The sequence below is a fragment of the Desmodus rotundus genome, chromosome 8 (assembly GCF_022682495.2).
Source record: "Desmodus rotundus isolate HL8 chromosome 8, HLdesRot8A.1, whole genome shotgun sequence".
Classification (NCBI taxonomy): Eukaryota; Metazoa; Chordata; class Mammalia; order Chiroptera; family Phyllostomidae; genus Desmodus; species Desmodus rotundus.
In genome coordinates, this window is record NC_071394.1 from 127,904,927 (window position 1) to 127,928,353 (window position 23,427).

The 23,427-nt window shown below is 46.4% G+C and overlaps 1 protein-coding gene, 1 long non-coding RNA gene and 1 pseudogene across 2 annotated transcripts; all 3 read left to right on the forward strand.

Annotated features, from left to right (window-relative positions):
- The first annotated feature begins 212 nt into the window (after positions 1-212).
- LOC112309807 (zinc finger protein 852) lies at positions 213-16,115 on the forward strand. Its single transcript, XM_053929734.2, is given in 7 exon segments — positions 213-577; positions 2,483-2,744; positions 7,092-7,260; positions 8,700-8,794; positions 9,116-9,242; positions 11,004-12,333; positions 12,335-16,115. Coding segments are annotated over 7 exon segments (2,130 nt in total). The 5' UTR covers positions 213-554; the 3' UTR covers positions 12,459-16,115.
- Positions 5,458-7,079, forward strand: LOC112309805 (large ribosomal subunit protein uL23 pseudogene; annotated as a pseudogene).
- Positions 16,116-22,177: 6,062 nt separating the features above from the next.
- Positions 22,178-23,150, forward strand: LOC139441091 (uncharacterized). The gene is made up of 3 exons (XR_011651497.1): positions 22,178-22,423; positions 22,689-22,785; positions 23,068-23,150. It is a non-coding gene; the product is annotated as an uncharacterized lncRNA (long non-coding RNA).
- Positions 23,151-23,427: the final 277 nt, after the last annotated feature.

Below are 23,427 nucleotides of genomic sequence, written 5' to 3' on the forward strand. Positions count from 1 at the left end.
ACACGCTATGCTCTGCATTTTTCAGATGTTTGGGTATCTTCCCCAAGGCCACCCAGAGGGGAAGGGGTAGAGCTAGGGAGACTCCAGTTGCCCAGACCTTTAATGGTCTGAGAGCCGGACTGCAGCCGGAGGCTTCAATCGCATCCCCTCCCTGCTTCCTTCGCGGTGGCGTGATTGACCCGGGAGCGAATAGTCCCCGCGCTCCCACTTCCGGGTTCCTGGAGCTTCCGGAAGTGGGGCCTCTTTCACTTCCGGGTCGGCCATTGTTTTTCTGCTTCTCCCGGCAGCTACAGTGTCCGGCGCGGAGGGGTCGCCGCAACGGTACCCTAGTTCGGGGGCGAGGAGGGAGGTACTGCCTGGGCCGGAGTCCTGAGGCTGGAGCCACGGCCGCCCTCAGCCCAAGTCGGTGACGCTGGCCGGGCTCGCGTTTGGCGCCCGAGGCTGGCGGCGCCGTCCCCGTGGCGCTCGGAAGCAGCCAGATGTACAGCCTGCTCTTTGACGCACTCCCCTGACCAGCTGGGCCCTGCTCGGCCCGGGCCCCTGCGTGTACAGCAATGCACAGGGCAGACGTGGTCAGGTGAGCCTAGTCGAACGCGAAGCGCAGAGAGGTGTTTTCCCGGCTTTGCCCGGGGACACAATACGGAGCGTCCGAAGTGGGTCGAACGACGTGGAGTGTGACTTGGGCACTTAAAATCCAGATGAGATAAGCTGCTGAGCATTTGGAACAGTGAAGGAAGTAGGAGAAGGGCCAGAACTTCATACATGTATGGTGACATCTAAGAGTTCACAGGTTACTTTTAAGTCCGTCTTTGTCTTTTTAAAGAGATTGAGGCCTAGTGAGAAGTAGCGTCCCCAGGGTACCGAGGTGCATGGTGAATTGGAGGCAGAGCGTTGATGCTCTAGTTACCTCTAAAGTGCTGCTTTCCAAAGTTTTGTGATGTATAAACTGAATAAAAGTCGCCCCCTCCTTCACTACCAGCTACATAAACCCTATTCACTCGTTTACCGAACAGGCGTTCCTGTGTGTCAGTACGCACGCGTCGGGAGAGGACTGGGAGCCAGCCCCGCCCTCCGAGTCCTCCCAGAAAGTTGGGCAGACAGTGGCGTAAACCACAAACACAAGTTTGAATGGAAAAGGCACTGTGACCTCAGTGAGGCAGAGCCATGCTTAAAAGCCTGGAAACGTCAGGAAGGTTTTCTGGGGAAGTCTGAGGAGTAAGAGGTCTGGCGTTTTCTAACTCCATCGGGTTCATTTCCTTTGGTGGCCCCCCAGCGGCGCGGAGTGTGTGAGTGTCGAGTGGCATGTACACTGGTTAAAAATACGGTGTTAACGGGGACAGAGTGAGGGGAGGAGCTGCCAGCTCTCTCTCCACACGGGGGGGTCAGGGAAGCCTTCCAGAGCAAAGGACACTGGGGTCTTGACTGATGAGTCGGAGTTTGTCAGAAATTGGAAGGAAGAAGAAAAATCCAAACAGGGCAAGAGGATTATAGAGCTCTCCAGAGCTTTAGTCCCAAACTTTCTTCATTGTGCATCTCTGTCTCTACAGAGAAGGGTAAAAGAGTGTTGGGCATGCACTTCCAACCTAGGTTTATTTGTAAATTAAAGATATGTGCTATTTTACAAATGTAATGCACATTATAACACATGTGCTGCCCTGGCCGGGTAGTTCAGTTGGTTGGAGTGTCGTCCCATACACCAAGAGGTTGCGGGTTTGATCCCCAGTTGGGGTTCATACAGTAGGCAATCAATTCATGTTTCTCTCTCTCTCAAATCAATAAAATGTATCCTCAGGTGAAGATAGAGAAAGAGAGAGAGATGCACTAAATAGGAGTTAAGTAACTACCTAGTATTTTCTTATGCACCCTTTGGATCATCTTGCACTTCCCATATCTGGAGTTCATTGCTCTCTCTAGCCTGGGTTCCTGGGGAGAATAGTGGGGAGGGGGGGTGGCTAGAACAGGGGCCTAAGACCATGTTGTGAAGAGCTATGAATGCTGTGCATAGATATTTTGGTTTTACCCTGGAGGTTATGGGAGCCACTGAAAGTTTAAGAAGGGAAATCACTTGGAGAGATGCTTAGAGAGACTGCCCTGGTTGCTCTCTCTCTTTTCTGGAGCTTTGCTTTTTAAATGTGGAGGATTTGTAATCAGCCTGGTACTGAATGCTCTGGGGACTCTGATTTCTCTCTTGATGTTTCTGTAGGTGACACTCCCATCACCCCACACCTGAACTCTGGAAAACAACTCCTGAGACCTGAATTACAGACCATCATTTTAACTGGACAAACTGCTATCGGAACAAGCTTCTCTTTGGGGTTATAATGGCCACCCAGGGCAGGGGAGCTTTAGGTCTTATCTCCAGGGGTGCTGTTCTCCAGAAGCAGGAGGGGCGCCTGACTGTAAAGCAAGAGCCAGGGAGCCAGACCTGGAGGCAGGGCTGCAGGCTCCAAAGGAACCACCCTCCTGTTTGTGAAATTTTTAGGCTACACTTCAGGCAGTTATGTTACCACGAGATGTCTGGGCCACAGGAAGCACTGAGCCGGCTCCGGGAGCTCTGCCACTGGTGGCTGATGCCAGAGGTACGTACCAAGGAGCAGATCCTGGAGCTGCTGGTGCTGGAGCAGTTCCTGAGCATCCTGCCTGGGGAGATTCGGACCTGGGTGCAGCTGCATCACCCCGAGAGTGGTGAGGAAGCCGTGGCTGTGGTGGAGGATTTCCAGAGACACCTCAGTGGACTGGGAGAGGTGAGCAGCTGAGTCTAGAATGGCATCTAGAACCATTTTCTAGTGCTTAGGTTAACCTGGGAATAGGCATTCTCCATTCCTTAGTCCCTAGGCTCGTTGGCCCTTAGGATTCCTGAGCCAGTCATGCACAGAGAGGAAATCGTTTTGTGTGCAAGCCATAAACAAAAATGTGAATTGCAGCCAAGCTGTGAATCTCTTTGTGAAATAGGGTTTTGTGAGCCCAGCTCCAGCTTGGAAATGCACACAGCAGTCTGGGCAGGGAGAGGGTCTGCAGGTTGGTTAGAATGCGGGAGGGAGCATGCGCGGAGAGGTAAAGCTTGGGAGCGCTGATGACGTGAGCCCTTGTTGGAGTAGTTCTCCTGACTCCCTTCCTCAGACTTCTCAGAGTGGATTCTCTCTCTCCTTGCCTGGCAGGGTCCTTATGAGAGGTGACATTTCTGGGCCTTGTAATCATTTGTTCCTTTTTTTGCTTTCCAAACCCAGCTGGGGTCTTTTTGCCTGCTTAATTTCAATTTTTCCTATTTCCTTGGGTTCCCTCAAATTTAAAGCCAAGGTACTTCAAATTAGAGGAAAAGCTGGAGAGTCAAAAGAGTGATAACAGAGAAAGATCTGTCCCCTCGGGCCACAGAGCTAGCTAGTGCAGCCAAAGGAGAAAAGCTGGTAGGAAATTTTATGTATATATGAATATTTATATTTGTTATTGCTGGAAAGTGGCTTGCATGATTTTGGGAGCTGGCAAGGCAAGTCTGAAATCTGTAGGGCAGGCCGACTGGAAGGACTGGCTGAAACTCTCAGGCACAGGCGGAAGCTGCTGTCCACGGGCAGAATTTCTTCATGGAACCATCAGCCCTGAATGTCAGGCCTTACCCCTGGTTGAATCAGGCCCTTCCAGATTATCTACAATACTAAAGTAAGCTGGTTGTGGACTTTAAGCACATGTACAAAATACCTTCACAGCAGCACCTAGGTCAGCGCTAAAATAACACATGAAAAGATCATGGATAAGTCATTTCCTCCCAGTGAGGCTCAGATTGCTCCCATGTCACTAAGCGGGGTGAATTAGGGTCCCCTCTGTGTTTACTCCTTTGCAGTTTATTAGGGAAAGCCAGTATATGAAGTTTGCTGAGTACCCATCACATAATTTTATTCAGTGCTTTAAAAAAAAAAAAAAGATTACAGCTCCGGCTGGTGTGGCTCAGTGGGTTGAGTGCTGGCCTGTGAACTAAAAGGTTGTTGGTTCAATTCCCAGTCAGGGCACATGCTTGGGTTATGGGCCAGGTCCCCAGTAGGGGCGTGCAAGAGGCAACCCATCAGTGATACTCTGGGGTATGCAAGAGGCAACCAGTTGAAGTTTCTGTCACACATCGATGTTTTTCTCCCTTCCCCTCTCTCTAGAAATGAATAAATAAAATCACTTTTTAAAAAATGATTACATATCTATGCCTAGAGAATCAACACCAGTTGATTGGAGTCCTAGGGCTAGACCTTTTTCTAGGAGTACTAGCTAATGTCCATCTGGCATAATCAAATCCAATGTCAACCATTATTCCCTTGTGTAAACAAGTAAACACACAGGAATAAATCAGCCATCACTGGGGTCTAGAGAGCAAGTAGGCCCAACCACGGGCAAAGACAAGGGGCTGAAGAATGGTTTAGAGTGCCATTTAGTGAGAAAAAACTTTCCTATTTTCTGCCTTCTTTTGCTTTGTGCAGAAGAGAATGCTCTCTCAACTAAAACTCAGTCTTTTTTATCCAGGGAGCTCAGAAAAAAATGACTGAGTCACAAACCCAAGAGTTGCTGACAGTCGGCAGTCAGGGCAGCTGAGCACTCAACGCTCCAGCCTAGGGGAGGGTCTTTGGACTCCCTTTATTATTCTGCCACTGTTGTCAGCTTCACGTTTCTGATGTGAAGACATGAGAGCAGAGCTGTCTCTCCTAGCGCAGGCTCACAGTGTATTTGTGGCTGAAGGAATGAAGCAGCTTTTCCATGGCAGTTTGCCAAGGGGAGATCAAGAACTACCGGGGCGGATCAGAGTAAGCCTGCTGGCAGAAGGGAGAGTGTGTATGCGCTCACACTGGGCCTGCAAAGGGCTGCAGAGGGGTCCCTGCTGGGCTGCAGCATCACACAGCTTGCAAAATGCTTTTATATCCTTTTATTTCAGCTCCTAGCAGGCTCACAAAGTACGCAAATAGTAACCATTTAACAGGTGATAAAACAGAGAAAGGTTAAGTGACTCATCTAAAATGACAGAGCTAGGAAGCAGTCCTTTTGTCCCTGAGACTTGGCCAGTGTGGTTATTGCCCATATTACTGATTCCCGTCAAAGGTGGGAACCAGGATTTTCCCTCTCCCTGGGATCTGAGCCGCCAGCTGTCCCCTAGTGTCCTCCTGCGGAACGCCATCTTAGGCTGGAAATTGGAATGGGGGTTTCGTAAAGGAAACCTGCGAGTCCCAGCTGAAGAACAGGAGCGGTGCCAGGATTTAATTGCTGGTGAATTACAGGGTTGTGCTGTCACACTGCAGTTAGGTTCCACCATCTGCCAGTCCCCACGGCTGCTGTATGTAAGAGCTGTAACTCCCACTTAGAAGACCCATCCGTGGAGAGCCTGGGAAGCCCAGACCCAGGGAGCCTCCTGCCCCTGCCGCCACTCTGGACAGACGGACCACAGGAGCGAGTGCCCCCTTACCTCACAGCAGTGCAGATCCCGCAAGGCTACCTGAGGTTGCAGTCATTTTCTCCTCCTGCTGTACTGCGCACGAGCCAGCGCCAGGGAGCTTGTGAACGAGATTTGCGTAGGTAATGTTTCAGGCTTTCTGCTCTAACTGCTGCTGACAATAGGAACCGTGAGATTGCAAGGAGGTGCTTTGATGGCAGCAAGCAGTGGTTAGAAATTAAAGGTCTGTGCTTTGTCCTTTTCACGAAGATGGCGCCCAAAGCGAAGAAGGAAGCCCCCTGCCCCTCCCAAAGCCGAAGCCAAGGCAAAGTCCTTGCAGGCAGAGAAAGCAGTGCTAAAAGGCGTCCACAGCCACAGAAAAAAGAAGATCCACATGTCACCCAGGTTCAGGAGGCCTAAGACACTGCGGCTCCAGAGGCAGCCTAAATATCCTCAGAAGAGCGCCCCCAGGAGGAACAAGCTTGACCACTCTGCCGTCATCAAGTTCCCCCTGACTACTGAGTCAGCCGTGAAGAAGGTAGAAGACAACGATACACTTGTGTGCATTGTGGATGTCAAGGCCAACAAGCACCAGATTGAACAGGCTGTGAAGAAGCTGTATGATACTGATGTGGCCAAGGTCAACATCCTGATCAGGCCCGATGGGGAGAAGAAGGCATATGTTCGACTGGCTCCAGACTATGATGCTTTGGAAGTTGCCAACAAAATTGGGATCATCTAAACTGAGTCCAGCTGGCTAATTCTAAATACAAAAATTTTATACAAAAAAAAAAAGGTTTGTGCTTTGAGATGTTCTCAAGGTCTTTAAAGATTAGTGTTACCTGATCTTATTTGACTTTCTTATATAAATCATTGAAGAGAGGTAGTGCATATTGAAAACTGAGTTTGCGGATAACCCTAAAAAACCCACAGCAAAATACTAAGAGGAAGTCAGTCAGCAGTATTATTGATTGCGCACCAATGTTGGGCCCAGCATTGCCCTAAGAGCTAGCGGTCAGGACCAAAAGCTATTATTTTTTCATTGGGGGGAAATAGGCAGGAAAGGTATAAACGAGGGGATGCAAAGATGAACACATGCTGCAACTGACAGAGTGACAGTCTTCGCTTTGTCAGTGGGGTCAGGGATGGTTTCTCTGAAGAGGAAACGCTTTTGCTGAGAGAAATTGGAGGGTTGGTTTTTTGTTTTGTTTTGTTTTGTTTAGTTTTGTTGGCCACTGTTCGGGGGTATTGCTCCAGCCGTCAGCCTCAGCAGCAGTATTTGTGCAGGTGCAGGTACAAGCACCTGTCATTTTCTATTTGCTGGGTACTTCCGGTTGGTCTGTTCAGTAGGCCCAGAAGTAGGGAGTGTACTGAATTGCTCTCCCGGCTCCTTTTTCTAGATGGTTCTTAAAGCAAATTTGTGTCTGAAGAACTGACACAGAGGGGAAGTGATTATGTAATCTGGTCTTCAAGCTTCTAACAGGAAGGTCAACAGGGGGATGCAAGTAGGATTACAAGCTGTAGAACCTGCTTGGTCAGTTTTTCCTCCTAATTAGGCCATACTGGAGTAGCCGGAAGGATACTCTGGCTCGTCTTTTCCCTAGCTTTCTTTCTGGGGTTGCTTTTTAGAGGTTTTGGGTTCTGCACTTACAAGGGTGCTCTTTGGAATCAGGTGGTATTTCCTTCTCTCTAGGTTTTAGCTCCAGCACAGGAACAGGAAATGCATTTGGAGGAGCTGACAGGCTTGAGTGCAACAGAGGAATCTCCTCCTACCTCCCCCGTCAGTGACTGTTCAGCTGCTGAAGGCCACCTGCAGCCTCTTCATGACCCAGGGGCACACCACCCCCGCAGGGGGCACTCCGGTACTCACCTCTCCAGCTCTGGCCTCTAGTCTGGCCTTCCTTCATCTCCCCATCTCCCACCCTGTTGGAATCTTTCATTGCCCTACCCTCTGCCTTCCTTTCCCAGTGACTCTGTCTGTTCCCTTTTGCTTATTCTTCAATCATTCATGTATTTAGCAAGGTTTTGTCAAGCACGTGTCATGGGAAAGGCACTGTTGTGAATAGAGACACATAGTGCACTGTCACCACTTTCAAAGAGCTAGTTGCCTGGTTGGCAGAGTGTAAGAAGAGACAACCTCATGAGAACCATGAGTGACATCTGTCCCCAGGCATCTGATGCCATCACAAGTGAGCAGTGTGGACATTGTTAGTGGGGAGCTGGGATGTATAGGGAGGGATGCTTCCTGGAGGAGGTAGCAGTGGGATTGGACAGTGAAAAATCAGGGAGAAATTGAATGGGTAGAGGAAGGTGGTGGGCCCCAGAGTGGAGAATATAAGCAAAGGCTCTTAAGTGGTTAATCCTTGGACCCATTTGAGGTGGGGTCGAGGAGGACCGTGTTTGAGAGCATAGGGACTGCTTGTATAGGGCCTCAGAGTTGAGGCCAGGCAGATTGTGGGGGTCATGGGATGATCTGTGTTAGAACAATTTCAGAATGATTACACGCACACGTGACCATTATGATGGGATGGGGAGACCAGTGACAGAGAGCCTAGTAGGAGACTGGTGTAGGAGAACAGATGTGAAGCAATTACTGCCTAGTGAGCTTGAGTGGAGTGCAAAGTGATTGCCATGACAGGCCTTATGAGGGAAAATCCATGGGGCAAGGGACAGGAGGGTGGGAATTAGAGGCTTTTGTCCAATATCTGGAGTTATTAACCGAACTTGAGAAGTCAGGAAAGGAAGTTGATAAGAACATGCATTTGAGACACTGAACTTAAGGTGTTGTGGGACACCAAGTGAAATGTCCAAGCAACTAGGAGCTTGTGAAAGAGGTCTAGGAGAGAAACATGAACTTCAGAGCATCGTTAGAGCAGCGAGAGTCGGGGTGTCTCTGCGGAGAATAGGAAGCTCTGAGCCCAGGAGTGTCCAAAACAGAGCACAGGAAAAAGGAGAGAAACCAGGGAGTGGGGTGGAGAGGGTGCAGAGATCTCGGGGAAATTGGGCAAGGCTGGTGCTGGGCAACCTTGTGGAGAGGAAGTGGTCAGAAGTATAACTTCTTTATGGGAGGTTGAAGAGAACTAAGGCTGGGAGACCAGTTTTCAGTTTGAACAGGGACATTCTACTGTGCCCTCCATGGGACGATCACAACAAATGCAGGGGAACATGTGTGTGGATGAGAGATGAGCGTCTGTGTGTGTGGAGCTGCCTGGGTCCAGATCTTGAATCCACTCAGTGGGGTACAGCCTTACTGGAGCCAAGGGCAGGGCTCATCCACTCAGAGATTTCTTTCCTCCCTCAGCTCGACGTGCTTCCCTGGCGCCTGCCCCTCCCCAAGTGGGGAGCACAGGAGACCAAGCAGCAACAGCAGCTGTGCTTCAGATGGTCAGGCCCCAGGTGAGCTTGGTTCTTTGTGTCTTTCCTGAGTTCCTGAGTCCGTGGCCAGGAACAGCTAGAGTTCATCTGCGGGGCTCTGGCCCCTGCTGAGACTGCTCCTGTGGCTTCCCTATCTTCTTGCTTCCTCTGGAGCTGGGGCCACCTGCTGAGTTCATGGACTGTCTCTTGCCCTGGACTTGTCCTTTTAGATGTGTCATCCCAGCGTCTGCCTCCTCCACCCCTTTGCCCTCCACCCCTTGCCCTGTGCTCTTGGTATCCTTGATGACCCTCTGTCCTTTGGGGGAGGGAGTGTCTCTGAGCATTCGAAGCTTGTCATTGCAGGGGTCCGCAGCATATGAGTTCCTGTCTGCGGACTACATGGAGAAGAAGTGGAGAGGCCCGGCACCGAGTCCGAGAGCCCTGTACCAGAATAGCATGCTGGAAACTTACCACAGCGTGGCCTCACTGGGTAATGAGTCTGTGCCCCAGGAACCTAGCACCTGCATCCTTCACATTGTCTTTGCTATATTTCTCTTCTGTTTTGACTTTTCATTATGAAAAGTTGCCCACATAGACAAAGCAGAAGAGTATCATAACCCTGTCTGCGCCTATCACCCAGCTTTAATACTTATGGCCGTTCTGTTTACTTCACTATGAATGGAGCTGGGGTGATTACTTAGAGTTTGTATTTGTAAGGACTAGAGACCCACTCAAGTTATTGTAAGTAATGAGCTATGTTACTTACAATAAGGCTAAAGGGATGAGAAACTTGTACAAACTGACGAGCTAGAGCAGACTTCGGGAAGCAGGACCTTGTTGAGCCTGGGGAGCCTGGGAGCCTCAGCAGCAAACAAATGAATTTTACACTGTGTTGAATTGGCTCCTAATAGCTTGGCTTTTCCGCATGCACCGTTTCACCTTGAGCTGCTTCTTTATTGCAATTGTATTCCTTTTGCCCTGCTTCTAGTTCAGAATTTACTTAGGAAGGGATTCCAAGGGTGGTTCAGCTGTTAAATATCATCTCTGTGCAGACCTTTGGCCCTGGCCACAGCAGAAAGATGACTCATCTACAGTAAAGCTAGCTACATATGGCTATAATGCCTGGGCATCATCCAGTAACTGGTGGTCCATCGTGGGATGAGCTGGGTTGCTGGGCATAGGCCTGGTTGCCTGCACATTTCCTTCAGGAAGGACTAGAGCAGGGCAGCTCCTTGAAGGTGCTGTTGTTAGCACAGGTCTGTCATCGACAGGTCTGTTCTGGAGAGGGTGGGGTCAGGAGTCAGGGATTCAGAAATCTACCACTTGTACATTTAAAGTAGCATGATGGTTTGTAGCCTTGGTTTAGACATGATTGAAATGCACCAGAGATTTTGTGTTTAACTATAAGCATGATTGCTCTGCCGTCTCCCAACTTTGGTATTCAAAAGTTCTACAATTCAAAACCATATATTCAACTGTTCAGTTTCCTGATAATTCCAGATTATCAAGATACAAAAGTCACACTTTGTTTTATAGCCCATTATTAATGATGCCTTTCTCAATTTTTATAGCATTGTGGCACTAGTTCCTAACAGTACAGGGCTTCAAGGTCAAGGGGATCCCCACTTTTAGAGCTTTGCACTCCAGTACTTTCCTCCAGCATTTCTGAACGTGTGGCTTCTCCAAATCTTGTCACAAGATATCAACCAGAATCACTCCTTTTTACACGTTTTTCTAATTATACCCTCATAATGTAAATCTTCCTTAAACTCTCATGTTTGCCAACGCTTTTTCTCATATTTGATTTGAGGATTTTGCCGTCGCTCTCTCTCCTTAACGTCTTGCGAATCATGGAACTACACAGTGTCATGGTTAGACAAGGTCTTACGGTTCAGTACTTACTGGGAACGCACGGCACTTAAGGGAATTCTGGAAGAAGTTCAGATAAGCTTGACATAAGGTCTCTTGCTTTTCAGTTGCCCTACTCACGTGACTGTGCTGACTCAACTATCTCTGTCCTAATGGCTTTTTATCCACCCATCTCCACCGACCTTCTTCCCCATCTTTGTCTTTCTGTCCATGAAGGAAAATTTGAGCCGTTTCTCATTTTCTCTCTTGTTCTCGCTGTGTCACCTCGTTCCTTACCTGTAATGTGAAGGCTTTTTCAGGTACATGGACTCCTGATGATTCTGATTCCTCAGTAGCACAAGAAGTGAGTAAAAGCTTTTTCTCTTCTTTCTTTTGGCATCAGGTGAGACTAAGATGGAGAATTCAGAGTTGCCTCCAGGGCAGGAAATGTCTAAAGGATCGGGGTCATCTGCTGGGACACCAGGAGGCCTATCTGGGGTAGCTCCTGGGGCACCAGGAGCTGGAAATGCCTGTGAAGATGCTGTAGGGAAGCTGGAAGCACGACCCTTAGAGGAGGAAGGGAGCAGACTGGAAAGTGGTTTCCTGGGAATAACTTGTGAGAGTAAAAATGAATCCACAAAAGACGGACGTGATAACTACAAGGAACTTGGGGATCGTCAGAATCTGTCTTCCAGTCCTGCAGAACAGCGGGTTCTGAAGTCACAGAAATTCTATCAATGTGACGAATGTGGCAAAGCTTTCAGTCGGAGCTCACACCTCACTGGCCATCAGAGAATCCACACTGGAGAGAAACCCTATGAGTGTAACGAGTGTGGCAAGACCTTCAGACAGACCTCTCAGCTCATGGTTCACCTCAGAAGCCACACGGGGGAAAAGCCCTATGAATGCAGCAAGTGTGGGAAGACCTACCGGCACAGCTCCCATCTCGTGCAACACCAGAGACACCATAATGGGGAGAAACCATATAAATGTAACGAATGTGGAAAAGCCTTTACTCAGAGTTCCCAACTCATTGACCATCAGAGAACCCATACTGGGGAGAAACCCTATGAATGCAGTGACTGTGGGGAGACCTTCATTCGGAGTAAAAGTCTTGTCCGACATCAGGTGCTTCACAGTGGTGAGAAACCCTACAAGTGTAACGAGTGTGGGAAAGCTTTCTGTTCTAATAGAAATCTCATTGACCATCGGAGAATTCACACTGGGGAGAAGCCTTATGAGTGCATTGAATGTGGCAAGGCCTTCAGTCGGAATAAATGTCTTACTCGACATCAAAGCCTCCACACTGGGGAAAAGCCTTACAAATGTAGGGAGTGTGGGAAAGCGTTCAGTCAGAGCTCTCAGCTTGCGGACCATGAGCGCGTTCATACTGGAGAAAAACCTTTCGAATGTAATGAGTGTGGCAAGGCATTCAGCCTGAGTAAATGTCTTGTTCGCCATCAGAGACTTCACACAGGTGAAAAGCCCTATAAATGCAGTGAGTGTGGAAAATCCTTCAATCAAAATTCACACCTCATCATACACCAGAGAATTCACACTGGCGAGAAACCTTACGAATGTAATGAGTGCGGGAAGGTCTTCAGTTACAGCTCTAGCCTTATGGTACATCAGAGAACCCATACTGGGGAGAAACCCTATAAATGTAACAATTGTGGGAAAGCCTTTAGTGACAGCTCACAACTCATTGTGCACCAGAGAGTGCACACTGGCGAGAAACCCTATGAATGCGCTGAGTGTGGGAAAGCCTTCAGTCAGCGTTCCACTTTTAACCACCACCAGCGAACTCACAGTGGAGAGAAGCACTCAGGCCTGGCTCGGTCAGCTTCCTAAGGCCTAAGTTTCCAAGAGAGCAAGGCACTTGGAATGAAGCTTTCTTTGTAACAAGGGTTTTTGCCCACGAGTGAAAGTGGGCTGCCCTCTGAGTGCTGTCTGCCGGGTCACGAGGGTGGGAGAGTGGGGAACAGTGCGTCCCCTGCCCACCATTGCGGACGGATGGACAGCACAGTTCATGCACTTGTAGGGTTTTCTCCTTCCTTCCTTCTCTCCTTCCTGCCTTCTGTCCCCCCTAATTTGTCCTGTTCTCTCTCTTACTATCTTTCTCTTTCTTTCAACTGTTGAGAAATGTATCTCATCGTAATGATGCATTCCATCATCACACTGTTTTTGAAGGACAGAGATTGTATCTTCCTTATTCTAGCCCACCTCCTCTATTTCATAAAGTCGTTCTCCAAGACTGATTCATTCTCTACTCTCAGCTGTGGCCCTCCTTACCTACTTTTTAAACTTACACTCTAATCTATACCCTCATCGTCAGTATTCCCTATTTAGAAAAGCTTTCTTTTTCCCGTTTGCTGATCTATGTCCCTCAGAACCTCTGAGATCAATCTCATCTCTAGATCTTTCCAGATCCAACTCATCTGTGAAAGACTTTTTCTTCAGCCCCTTCTTTATTTGTCTTACTCATTTGGCTTCAGTGTTTCACACAAGTGGTGCTACCGTGAGCAGCTGTTAAATTGCTTTGTAAATTATTCTCAACTTTACCCATGTGTGTGTACATTCATACCAACTTATTGTAGGCTCTTCGAGGTTGGGTACGGTATCCATTTGTTTTATCATATAGATAATAATTTTCATATACTAGTGACTAATAAATAATTTTTTAAAACTTCCCCTCGCATTGAACCATCTTTGAGTTGGATACAGTCTACCTACCCATCTCTCCCAGCAGACTAGAAGCCTTTAAAGATGGAAGTGGCATCTCATCATAGGATATCATATACAAAGACCTCATTGATATCTTCTGTATGTACCCCTGGAAGTCTCACTACTGATCCTTCATTGTTGGTTTCTGATATATATTCTATAGAGTGTAGGTAGTTTCCTTCTATTCCTGTTTTTAGAAGAAGCAATGTAGAGTCACAGTTAAGTATGTGGATTTTGTGCCTAGGCTCAATTCTGAATCCATCAGTTTCTTAGGTGTGTGATCCTGGGCAAGGCTCTCACTTGGCTTCCTTGTGTCTCAGTTCCTCCATCTATAAAATAAAGCTACCACCCTAGCTAGTGTTGCTCAGTGAATTGAGTGCCAGCCTACAAACCAAAAGGTTGTTGGTTCGATTCCCAAGCAGGGCACATGCCTGGGTTCTAGGCCAGGTACCCAGGTGGGAGTGTGCAATGGGCAATCGATCAGTGTATCTTGAACGTCAATGTTTCTCTCCGTTTTTCTCCATCCCTTTCCCTCTCTAAAAATAAGTAAATAAAATGTTTTTAAAAACTGAAGCTACCTCAGAAGTTAGTTCATAAGTGTAAGGCACTTAAAACAGTGCTTGGCATATAGTGAACACTGTAGTTATTATTATACTTAGTTTTTATTAGGGCGGCTGTTAAATTCTGCCAAGTTTTAAAAGAAATCTATTGGTGTCATTTTATGGGTTATGTTATTTATTTTTATAATTTCTTGACAGTTTTCCCAATAACTGAAATTTCTTTGCACTCAGTATAAAGTCCATTTGTTTGTGGTGATTACTTTTAAAGGTTTTGCTGGCTTTGCAAAATGTTTTGGAAGAGTTTCATAATGTGAGAATTATTCTTTGAAGGGTAAAAGTAGCTGGGTCATATACATTCTTGGGGAGTAGGCAGTTGGGAGGGACAAATCTTTAGCCACACTTTGATTTCTTCAATGGTTGCACTCTTTACGTTTCTACCTCTTTGTTAATTTTGGTAATATATATCTGGAAATCATTTTCCTGGTCTGTCAAACAGTGGCATAAAGTTTCACCCAGTGTTCTGAAACTTTCTTCTACTCTCTTGTGTATGTAGTTAGAGCTCTGAGCTCTGTTTCCATACATGTTTCAATTTCAGTTTCCTTTCAGATTTTTGTTTTGTTTTTTTGGCATGACTGCCAAGTTTATTTTGTTTCTCTTTGGAACTCCAGTTTTTTTTCCTTATTTTTTTTCTATTTTTTTAATCTTTCCTTCGCAGTTTTTCTTGAATATATTTCTCATATGTCTTTGTACTTGCCACGAGTTGCAGAGGCTTTTCACTTGTCCCACATGTCATTTGTTTTTTCCCCATTGGTCAATTTGAGGGCTCTCCCACTTCGATGTTTGCCCCAAAATAGAGGAAGTGGGTTTTCCTTGACTTCTTTTAGCATCCTCTTGAATGCCATTAAAACTGTCTGTTTACATCTGAAGGTACAAGGTAAGTATTTACATTACTAATATGTACTAATACGCTCCTTCAGGAGTGAAGGAGCACCTCAAGGTTTTGCTAATCTGTTGAAAATGTTTGACCCAGCGCCAGTGTTTTGTGTCTTGCTTTTCATTTCAGCTCAGCCACACTTAGCCAAAATGGAAGCTCCTTCCACATTCTTTATTGGTTCCAGGTAGCTTTGATGTAAAAAGAATTGAATGTGGAAAAACCTTCAGCCACAACTCAGGCCTTATTTTTCTTCAGCAACTCCAAATCGGGAAAAGAACCTTTTTTTAAAAAATCTTTATTGCACTTTTTTTTTTTTTTTTTGCATTACCTTTTAATCCCCTTACATCCCCTTTCCCCCAAGGAACCTATTCTTAGTAAAGTGTAAGAAAACATTCAGTTATGGAAAACGTAATCCACCAGAGAGTTTACACTTACAAGAACGTTTACTCATTGTGAGCGGGAATGCTTTAGTTATAGTTTATTTATCATTTGACGTCAGAAAATCCACATGAGTTACAGCCTCTTCGTTTTTGGAGGGCAAGAAATCAGGCAGAGCTATTATTTTGCACGCATTTCTGAAAAAATATTCCTGAAATAAGTGTGGAAATCTTTTAGTTACAGCACATAACTTCGACTCCATCCATGAATCCACAATGCAGAAAAAGCGTATCAGTAAGCAGTATGAAGGAATTCCCAAATTATTTTTTAAAATCAGACAGTTTATTCCCAGGAGATGGGCATGACCCAGGCAGTCAAACATGATGGTAAAAGTGCTAGGATCTCACCGACCCTCTTACCTTTTACACATAAAGAGAAGATAGTGCGTAGCTGTACTCTGCATCCCAACCCTGGTCATTCAGCTTTAAATCCGGGAGGAAAGGAGAAGAGATTTGGGTGCTAACAAGTTGTTGAGTACTGTCCCATGTTGGGAAAGATGGTTTCTGCCATGGTGTTGACCTCTCGGAGTGCTGCAAGGGATGCATTCATGAAAACCTCTGTTAAGTGTTAGGGACAAAGTGACCACCCACCAGGTGGCTTTTGCTCTATATAAAATTAAAAACAAGTCCCCTGCCCCTAACTGTGAACATGTTCTAGCCTGGTGGGTCCTTGTAGAAGCACTTGACCGGCTGGATAAAGGGAAGGTGTCATGATGCCAGGTGGCTCCAGATACCTAATGGTGCAAGTATTTGACCCAGGATAGGACGTGGTGAGCTTATTCCTCACTGAACCACAGCACTCTTCCCACTGACGAATGCACAGGGCCAAGGGCCTTGTTCCGTACCCAGGTGGGTGCCAAGCGGGGTGGGGGCAGATTCCCACTAAAGGTTTCATGAACCCTTTACATAAAAACAGGAGAGAAATGTGTAATATCCCATCTTGCCCCCACTTTCTGACCTATGGGTATCCCTCAAGTGATGCTTGGTTAGGAATTACCAGCTGACTGACATATTTTTTTACGCCTTAGGTGGGTAGTCCGTAGACTTAAAAGTTTCTAGGATGTAGCTCAGTGGCTTGGGCGGGGGCTGCCAACCAAAGTGTCACCAGTTCGATTCCCAGTCAGGGCACGTGCCTGGATTGCGGCAGGTTCTCCATGAGGGCTACGTGAGAGGCAACAATACATTGATGTTTCTCTCCCTCTCTTCTCCCCCTCTCTCTAAAAATAAATTAATTTTTTTTAAACCTTAAAAAAAAGTTTCTAGGAATGAATAGGTGACATTTTATGATGATCTACAATAGGCCTCTCCCCCAGTTCCCTTCCAGTTGCGTCCTGTATACAGATGAGGCACAAGATCATCAGTTTCCCAACTTGGTGCTGTGTGGACTGTGGATAGACATGCACAGGGCCAGCACTCACCCGACATTTGGGTACCGTGAGAGTAATCGTAGGACACTATATATTCCCCCATGACAGTGGCAACCATGGCTTCACGCTCAGGGCCACGGGGCACATAATGTACGTGCCCAGCCACTAGACCATATACATTAATTATACTTTGATTCCCTTTTGGGTAAGATCGAAAAGCGCTATATGCCCTCACTGAGACTATGTTGCTCTCCAGGGGAGCAGGGGCCAGAACAGTTGCAATTAAACCACATCTGTGGCAACCCTGGCATGTCACAGAGCATGTCCTGCTGTCAGGAAGAGGCCACGAATGGAGCTTCTCTGAGTCAGTATCAGGCTGCTCTGGCAATGAGCAAAAATTGATGACATGCAGGCTCCTGCCAGGAGTCGAACCACTGGTGTCCCTGGGATGTGAGATGTGCGTGGCCCACTAACAGGGTCATTTGTGCGGGAAGTGGTCATGGCAGCTACTACCAGGCTAACTCTAGGCCACTGACAACTGTATTCTTCAGTCTAAGCTGTGCATTTACTCTAGGTACTCATTGTCAACATCTGTCGTGAGGAGCACTGGAACAATGTCATAGTTGTAGTCATCCTTTAAAAGACTTCCGAAAGAGAACCGTTCGAGGAATTGGACAATTCACCTCTTCTCAGGGGCTTCCTAAGACTGCCATTGAGAGTGGGTATGTGGGATACCTGAACTGTAGAATCAGGAACTTCTGGACAATCCCCCCAAATCTGCAAGAACAGGAGGTGTTGAACATGTGGCCGGGGGGCCTCTGATTTGTCCAGCGCAATATGCTTGTACAGGGGTAGAGGTAAAGGTGTGTTTTACCTGCTGTCTGCCGAACAAGTTATAAATTCCTGGCCTGCAATTGACCCCAGGGGCCAAGCCATCTCCCAACATGTCACCTGCTCTGCATCTCCAGGTTCTGGAACTCACTTTTTCCTCTTGGGGTAATCATGTGTACCCCAATCTTGTTCCTCACGGAAGTCAGGTGTACTGGTCTGCGAGGGCTGCCATAACACATGCCACAGACTGGGAGGCTTAACAGCAATTTATTTTCTCACACTTCTGGAACTAAAAGTTTGAGAACAAGGTACCATGAAGGTTGATTTCTTCTGAGACGTTTCTCCTAGGCTTCTAAATGGGCATCTTCTCTTTTCACGTGGCCTTTCCTCTGTGTTAGTCTGTTCCTAATTCCCTCTTCTTACGCAGACGCTAGTTGTGTTAGATTAGGACCCACCCTGATGACCTCATTCAATCTTTATTACCTCCTTGAAGGCTCTATCTCTAAATAGAGTCACACTGTGACGTCCTTGGGGTTAGGACTTCAACACATGAATTTGTGGGGATCACAATTCAGCCCATAATATCAGGGTTTTTTGTTTTAATATAAATTGAACTCAAGGACAAGTCCGGATTGACCTGCCAAGGAGGGGAGTTGGCCGCATTCTTTTTTTTTTTAATTCATTTATTAGTTCTCATAGTTTTTTTTTAAGATTTTATTTATTTTTAGAGAGAGGGGAAGGGAGGGAGAAAGAGGAGGAGAGAAACATCAATGTGTGGTTGCCTCTCACGCAGCCCCTATGGGGGACCTGGCCTGCAACCCAGGCATGTGCCCTGACTGGGAATCGAACTAGCGACCCTTAGGTTCCCAGGCCTGCACTCAGTCCACTAAGCCACACCAGCCAGGGCGGCCTTATTCTTAAGGGCACACACTTCCCCCAGGTTGAACACCATGGCCCCCGCCTCCTGGGTTGTATTTCATCTGGCTCCTCGATTTGTGTTTAACTTCCACTGGAAACCTGGATTTTTCAGCACTGTGGCAGGCACATGAATGGTTCTCTGGTGTGCATTCCTTATTTTTTGTTGCTTTTAATGCTTTTGTTGAAATATAATTCATACAGCATAGAATTCAACCATGTCAAATGCCTCTAGTTCAGTGGTTTTCATGCATTTACATGTGTGCAGCCATCAACACAGTCAATTTTAGAATATTTTCATCACCTCAAAGAGATCCTCTACCTTTACATCTCCCTATCCTTTGTCCAGTCTTTTCCCCCAGCCTTAATGTTGTTTTGTTTTTACTTTTTCTTATGGAGAATTTTAAATACACACACAATAGAAAAAAAGAAAATTAAGGGATCCATGTAATGCAATAAGTTCTAACACAACCTGTGAAACAAAGATTTACCTTGAATCAAATCAAGCCTGTATTTCTACCTTCCAATTTACAGGAAGTGGAGGGCGGTATGATGAGGAAACCACTGGACAAATTCACTGATTTATGATTTATACAACGTGAGATGTTGTGTGAGACTTCACCTAGACTCTTCAAACGCCAATGAAATGAAAACATCTCCTTAACTATTGTAGATTAAAAGATATTCTTTAGAGACACAACCACCAAATACAGTGAGTGGACTTTGATTTTTTAAAAAGCTGTAGATGATATTTAGGAAATAATGGAGACATTAGAATATGAAATGGATAGAACATTTAATAGTAGGTCCATTTGATGATACAGAATTATTTTTAAATTTGTTAAGTGTGATGGTTGTATTTTGGTTGTGTAGAAGGATGTCCTTATTCTTTGGAGATGTATGCCACAATATTTAGGATTGAAGGGTTATGATCTCTTCAACATATTTTCAAATGGCTCAACAATATCAAATACAATGTGTATGTGTGTGAGGAGAGAAAAAACTACTGTGGCAAAATGTTAACAAATCTTGACTATAGCTAGAAGTATGTGCATGTTTGAAAGCTCTAAAATAACGTGTGAAGAAGGTCAAAGGGGATTGTGGATGGCTCGTAATAATAGTACAAATGCCATCTGTAGCTTCAGGAGTGTGGCAGTAGGTGACAAAGCAAGGGAACTGTAGTCAGAAGCCCCAGTCCAAATCTCAGACTGTCCACTCCTAGCGTGCAACTGGAAGCAAATCATTTCACATACCCAACTTTTACTGTCCTGATCTAGAAAAGACGGACAATTTTATGTCATAAAGTTACTGAGGCTTACACTAGTCAATGCCAATGAAAGCCCTTTACAACTTGTAAAGCAATAATCATTGCAGCAATAAGTTCCATTCACTTTTAGACTTTTGAAGGATCTTTTCATTTTTTCTTATAGCCTGAGAGACATAGCCTGATTGTGGATTCCCAAAGGGAACCGTCCTGTTACCATCATCCTGAGCAATAATGTAAGACCTGACTAACCAGATACTGAATTTATCCAAATATGAGTTTGAATTTCTTTGGCTGACAGAGGTCCTGATAAATATTGAAACTGCTGAACATTTACACAATTGTGAACACCCAAAATACCCTGATTCTGAGCAGTGTGTCATTCTGGGCTGAATGAATAGATTTTTGTCAGAAAAAACATATGCTTGTGGATGAAGACAACAAGTTGGACAAGGGACCCTGGAATTTGTATTTTTAATGTGTCCCAATTATATACTCTTAAGATTTGAGAACATCTGGGGCTAGAATATTATATATGAGTTGTCATTAATCCCTGCAACCAGATGTGGAGTTAGCAGCTTGGATCAGAATTAATGACCCCTCCCCCAAATAAAGGAATAGCTGAAAAGCAAGAGCAAGTTCATTAGGACTGTCCTAATGTACATGAATATTCTTAAGTGTCTCATGATGTAGTGGCAATAGTGTCGTGCTCCTGAGTTCTACTTCCAGCATCAACTGGGGGTGTGAACTTGGGTAGATCTTATCATTTCTCTGAATTTCTCAGTTTCCTCTAAAGAATGTGGCAGAGTCACTGTGCTCCCTACATGAACTGATGGATAAGAAAGCTCTAAGTATCTGTAGATCAACAAATATGTAATGTTTGTTGATTGATGAGCTTCAAATTTCAATCCACAAGTGCCTTCTTTATCTACAATCATTCCCTAGATTATCCTGACTGCCCTACTATAGTGACATAGTGACACCTCCTAAATTCACATCTCTAGCTGTGATTTCTTCACTGAACTCCTAACTCCTATTCCAGCTGTTTGACATTTGCTCTTGGATGTCTAATTTGCATCTAACTTAGCACATCCAAAACAGAACTATTGTTCCCTCTTTCTAAACTCATTCTTTTGTCAGTCTACTCTCTTTGCAAAAGACAAATCTTATTCTAGTTTCTCCGATCGATAACCATGGAGTCACCCTTAACCAACATCAAATTCATTAGCAAATCATGCTGGCCATACCCTCAAAGTACATGCAGAACCATTTCGCATCACCTGCACTCTGTCGTTTCTAAGCTCGTCCAAGCCACTATCATTTCTCATCTGAAATACTGCAGTAGCCTCTGAATTTTTCTACTTTCCACTCTTGCCAACTTTTAGATGCTTCTTAACAGAGCAGCCAGAGAAAATATTTAAAATGTTATCCCGTGGAGTAAAACTTTCATGCAAGGTTTATGTCAGAATGACTAAGGACTGAGAGCAAGAAATTAGCGATTTATAGGAACTGATTTCTTGGCTCCTTTCATTTCTGATGGCTAATAAATCTTTAAACATGTGGCAGGGAAGAAAAGGTAAGATCATGTCAGTCCTCTGTCACAAACCCTTTGTTATTTGGGAAACATCCAAAAGCCCGTATGGTCCAAAATGTGGGTCTTCTCTGCCTCCTGATTTAAGTAAGGCCTTTGCTTCCAGATGTTCCCTCTGTCAAGAATACTCTCCCCCCAGATACCTGCATGCCTCAGTTGCTCATTTCCGGTCATCCGTAAAACAGTCCCACCGCCAGCCCTCTCTTTCTCCTCTTACTACCACGTCCTACTATTTATTCATTATTGTCTCCCCTAACTTGAAGGTGAGCTTCATGGGGCAGCGAGTTCATTTTCTTCCCTAGTGGATCCGCAGAGCCTGGAACAGTGACATGTAGGCACCCAAAAGTTATTTTTATATGCTGCTGATCCTAGCTTTGAGACTGAAAGGCGTGGGATCTGTAGAAGGAAAGATGACTTTTCCGTTCAGCAGCCGGAGCTGGCGGTATGACAGTAGGGAGCCTCAGTGCTTAGGCACGCAGGCTGTCTAAGGCTAGCCCACCTTGCCCTAGTCTCTTAGGCTCCACCCCTTCCAGGACCCTCCTTATATTGGCTGAACCCGCTGAGCCCTTTCATCCTCCCAGCCAATGGTAGGGCAAAACTTGGGTGGGGGGCGGGACCAGAACGCCTGCACACTGGACCAGCTAGCAAAGGGGGGAAAGGACTCCCACCTCCAGGGTACAGAGATGCAGAAACCTCCCGAAGCCTAGAAGGGCCAGAGGGCTGGGATGCGAGTTAGTGGGGTGTCGGTGACGTAATTCCTTCTGCGCTTTGTTCCAAGATGTGGGTCAGGAGCTTTCGGTGAGGGGTATGTGGCAGCCTGGCTTGGGGATCGGGGCGGGGTTCTGGGAGTGGGAGGGCGGTCACAGGCCGGGAGCCATCCCGCTGCGGAGATGGGGGTGCAGCAGCTCAAGGTGTCGTTGTTGGCCTCCCCCCACTTTGTTTGGGGCTGCCCTTTCGTTTTGGGTTTTGTCTCCCAATAGGCGAGGCTGCCCGCTCTGACCTGGCTGATTGATGGTAGTGACAGAACTGTGTCATCCCCGCCCCTAGATAGTGGGCCGCCCTGGTAATAGCGGTCGAAGTCCAGCTCAGGCCTTCAAAGGACCGTACAACACTTGAAAGTTTTATTAAGTCATCCGTCCAGTCCCAGCTGTGTTCCAGTGAGGAGACGGCCCCAGCGAAGAAGGCAGAGTCTTGCCCAAGGTTACTCATTCCTTCATTCCTTCATTCAACAAATACTGATCACCTACTTAACTAGTGTGCTGGGTCCTGGGTTTTAATGTGTGTGAGGCAGAGCTGCATTCTGGTAGGGAAGAAACAGAACAAGGTTCAGAAGCAGGGTCTGGGGATCTGAAACCGGAGACATAAAATATGTGGAGGCCTAGTGATCCTAAGAGACGGGTAGTTATTTTTTAAAATTCTCCATCTAGCATCCTTCTGAAGCTTTGTTTTTCCTGTCTCTCTAAAGACACGACTCAGCAAAGACCCACTCTCATCTCTCTTCTGCAAACTTTCGTGGGAAAGCTGAAGCGCAGGGAACTTCTCAGTCGGAGTGCACTTTGCAGGTAGAGGAGAATATGGAGACTGAGATACCAACAGAAGAGGCGAAAGGGACTGACTCTGGTTTGAGGGAATGAGGATTTCCCTCAGATACGGAAGGCTTGTCCCTCACTAGGCACGCGGCCTTGGGCGAGTCATTCAACCTCTGGGAGCATCATCTCCCCCTTTTAAAATATCAGTAGGAATGATCATCCTTACTGTTTGCAGTTCAACAGAAAGGGGGGTTACCTGGGGAGGGGACACTGCCCTGAGTATCTTCGTGAAGTACACACTCTTTCTGTTTACAGACGTCCAGACCCCATTAGGAACTTCCTCGCCAAACCCAAGGAAGAGATCAGGCAAGATCTATGCTGGGCAGACCCTGTGGAGGGAGGCCGCTGTGCACAGGAGAGAGTGAGTGACCCCCTTGGCTCCTCAGCAGGGGACACCTATCCTGTGAAATCAGTTAGTCTGCGGACAGGAGTCCTGTTTGCCAGAGAATATGGGGAGCAGGGCTGAGAGGGAGCATCTCTGGATGGCTGTTTATCTAGGGGAAGAGAGAGACGGGTGGGATGGGGCGGGGCTGCTGTGGACCTTGAGGAGTAGAGTTTTGGAATGAGAGGAAGGGTGATGTACAGAACTCAAATTTGTCAGGAGACTTGGACTGG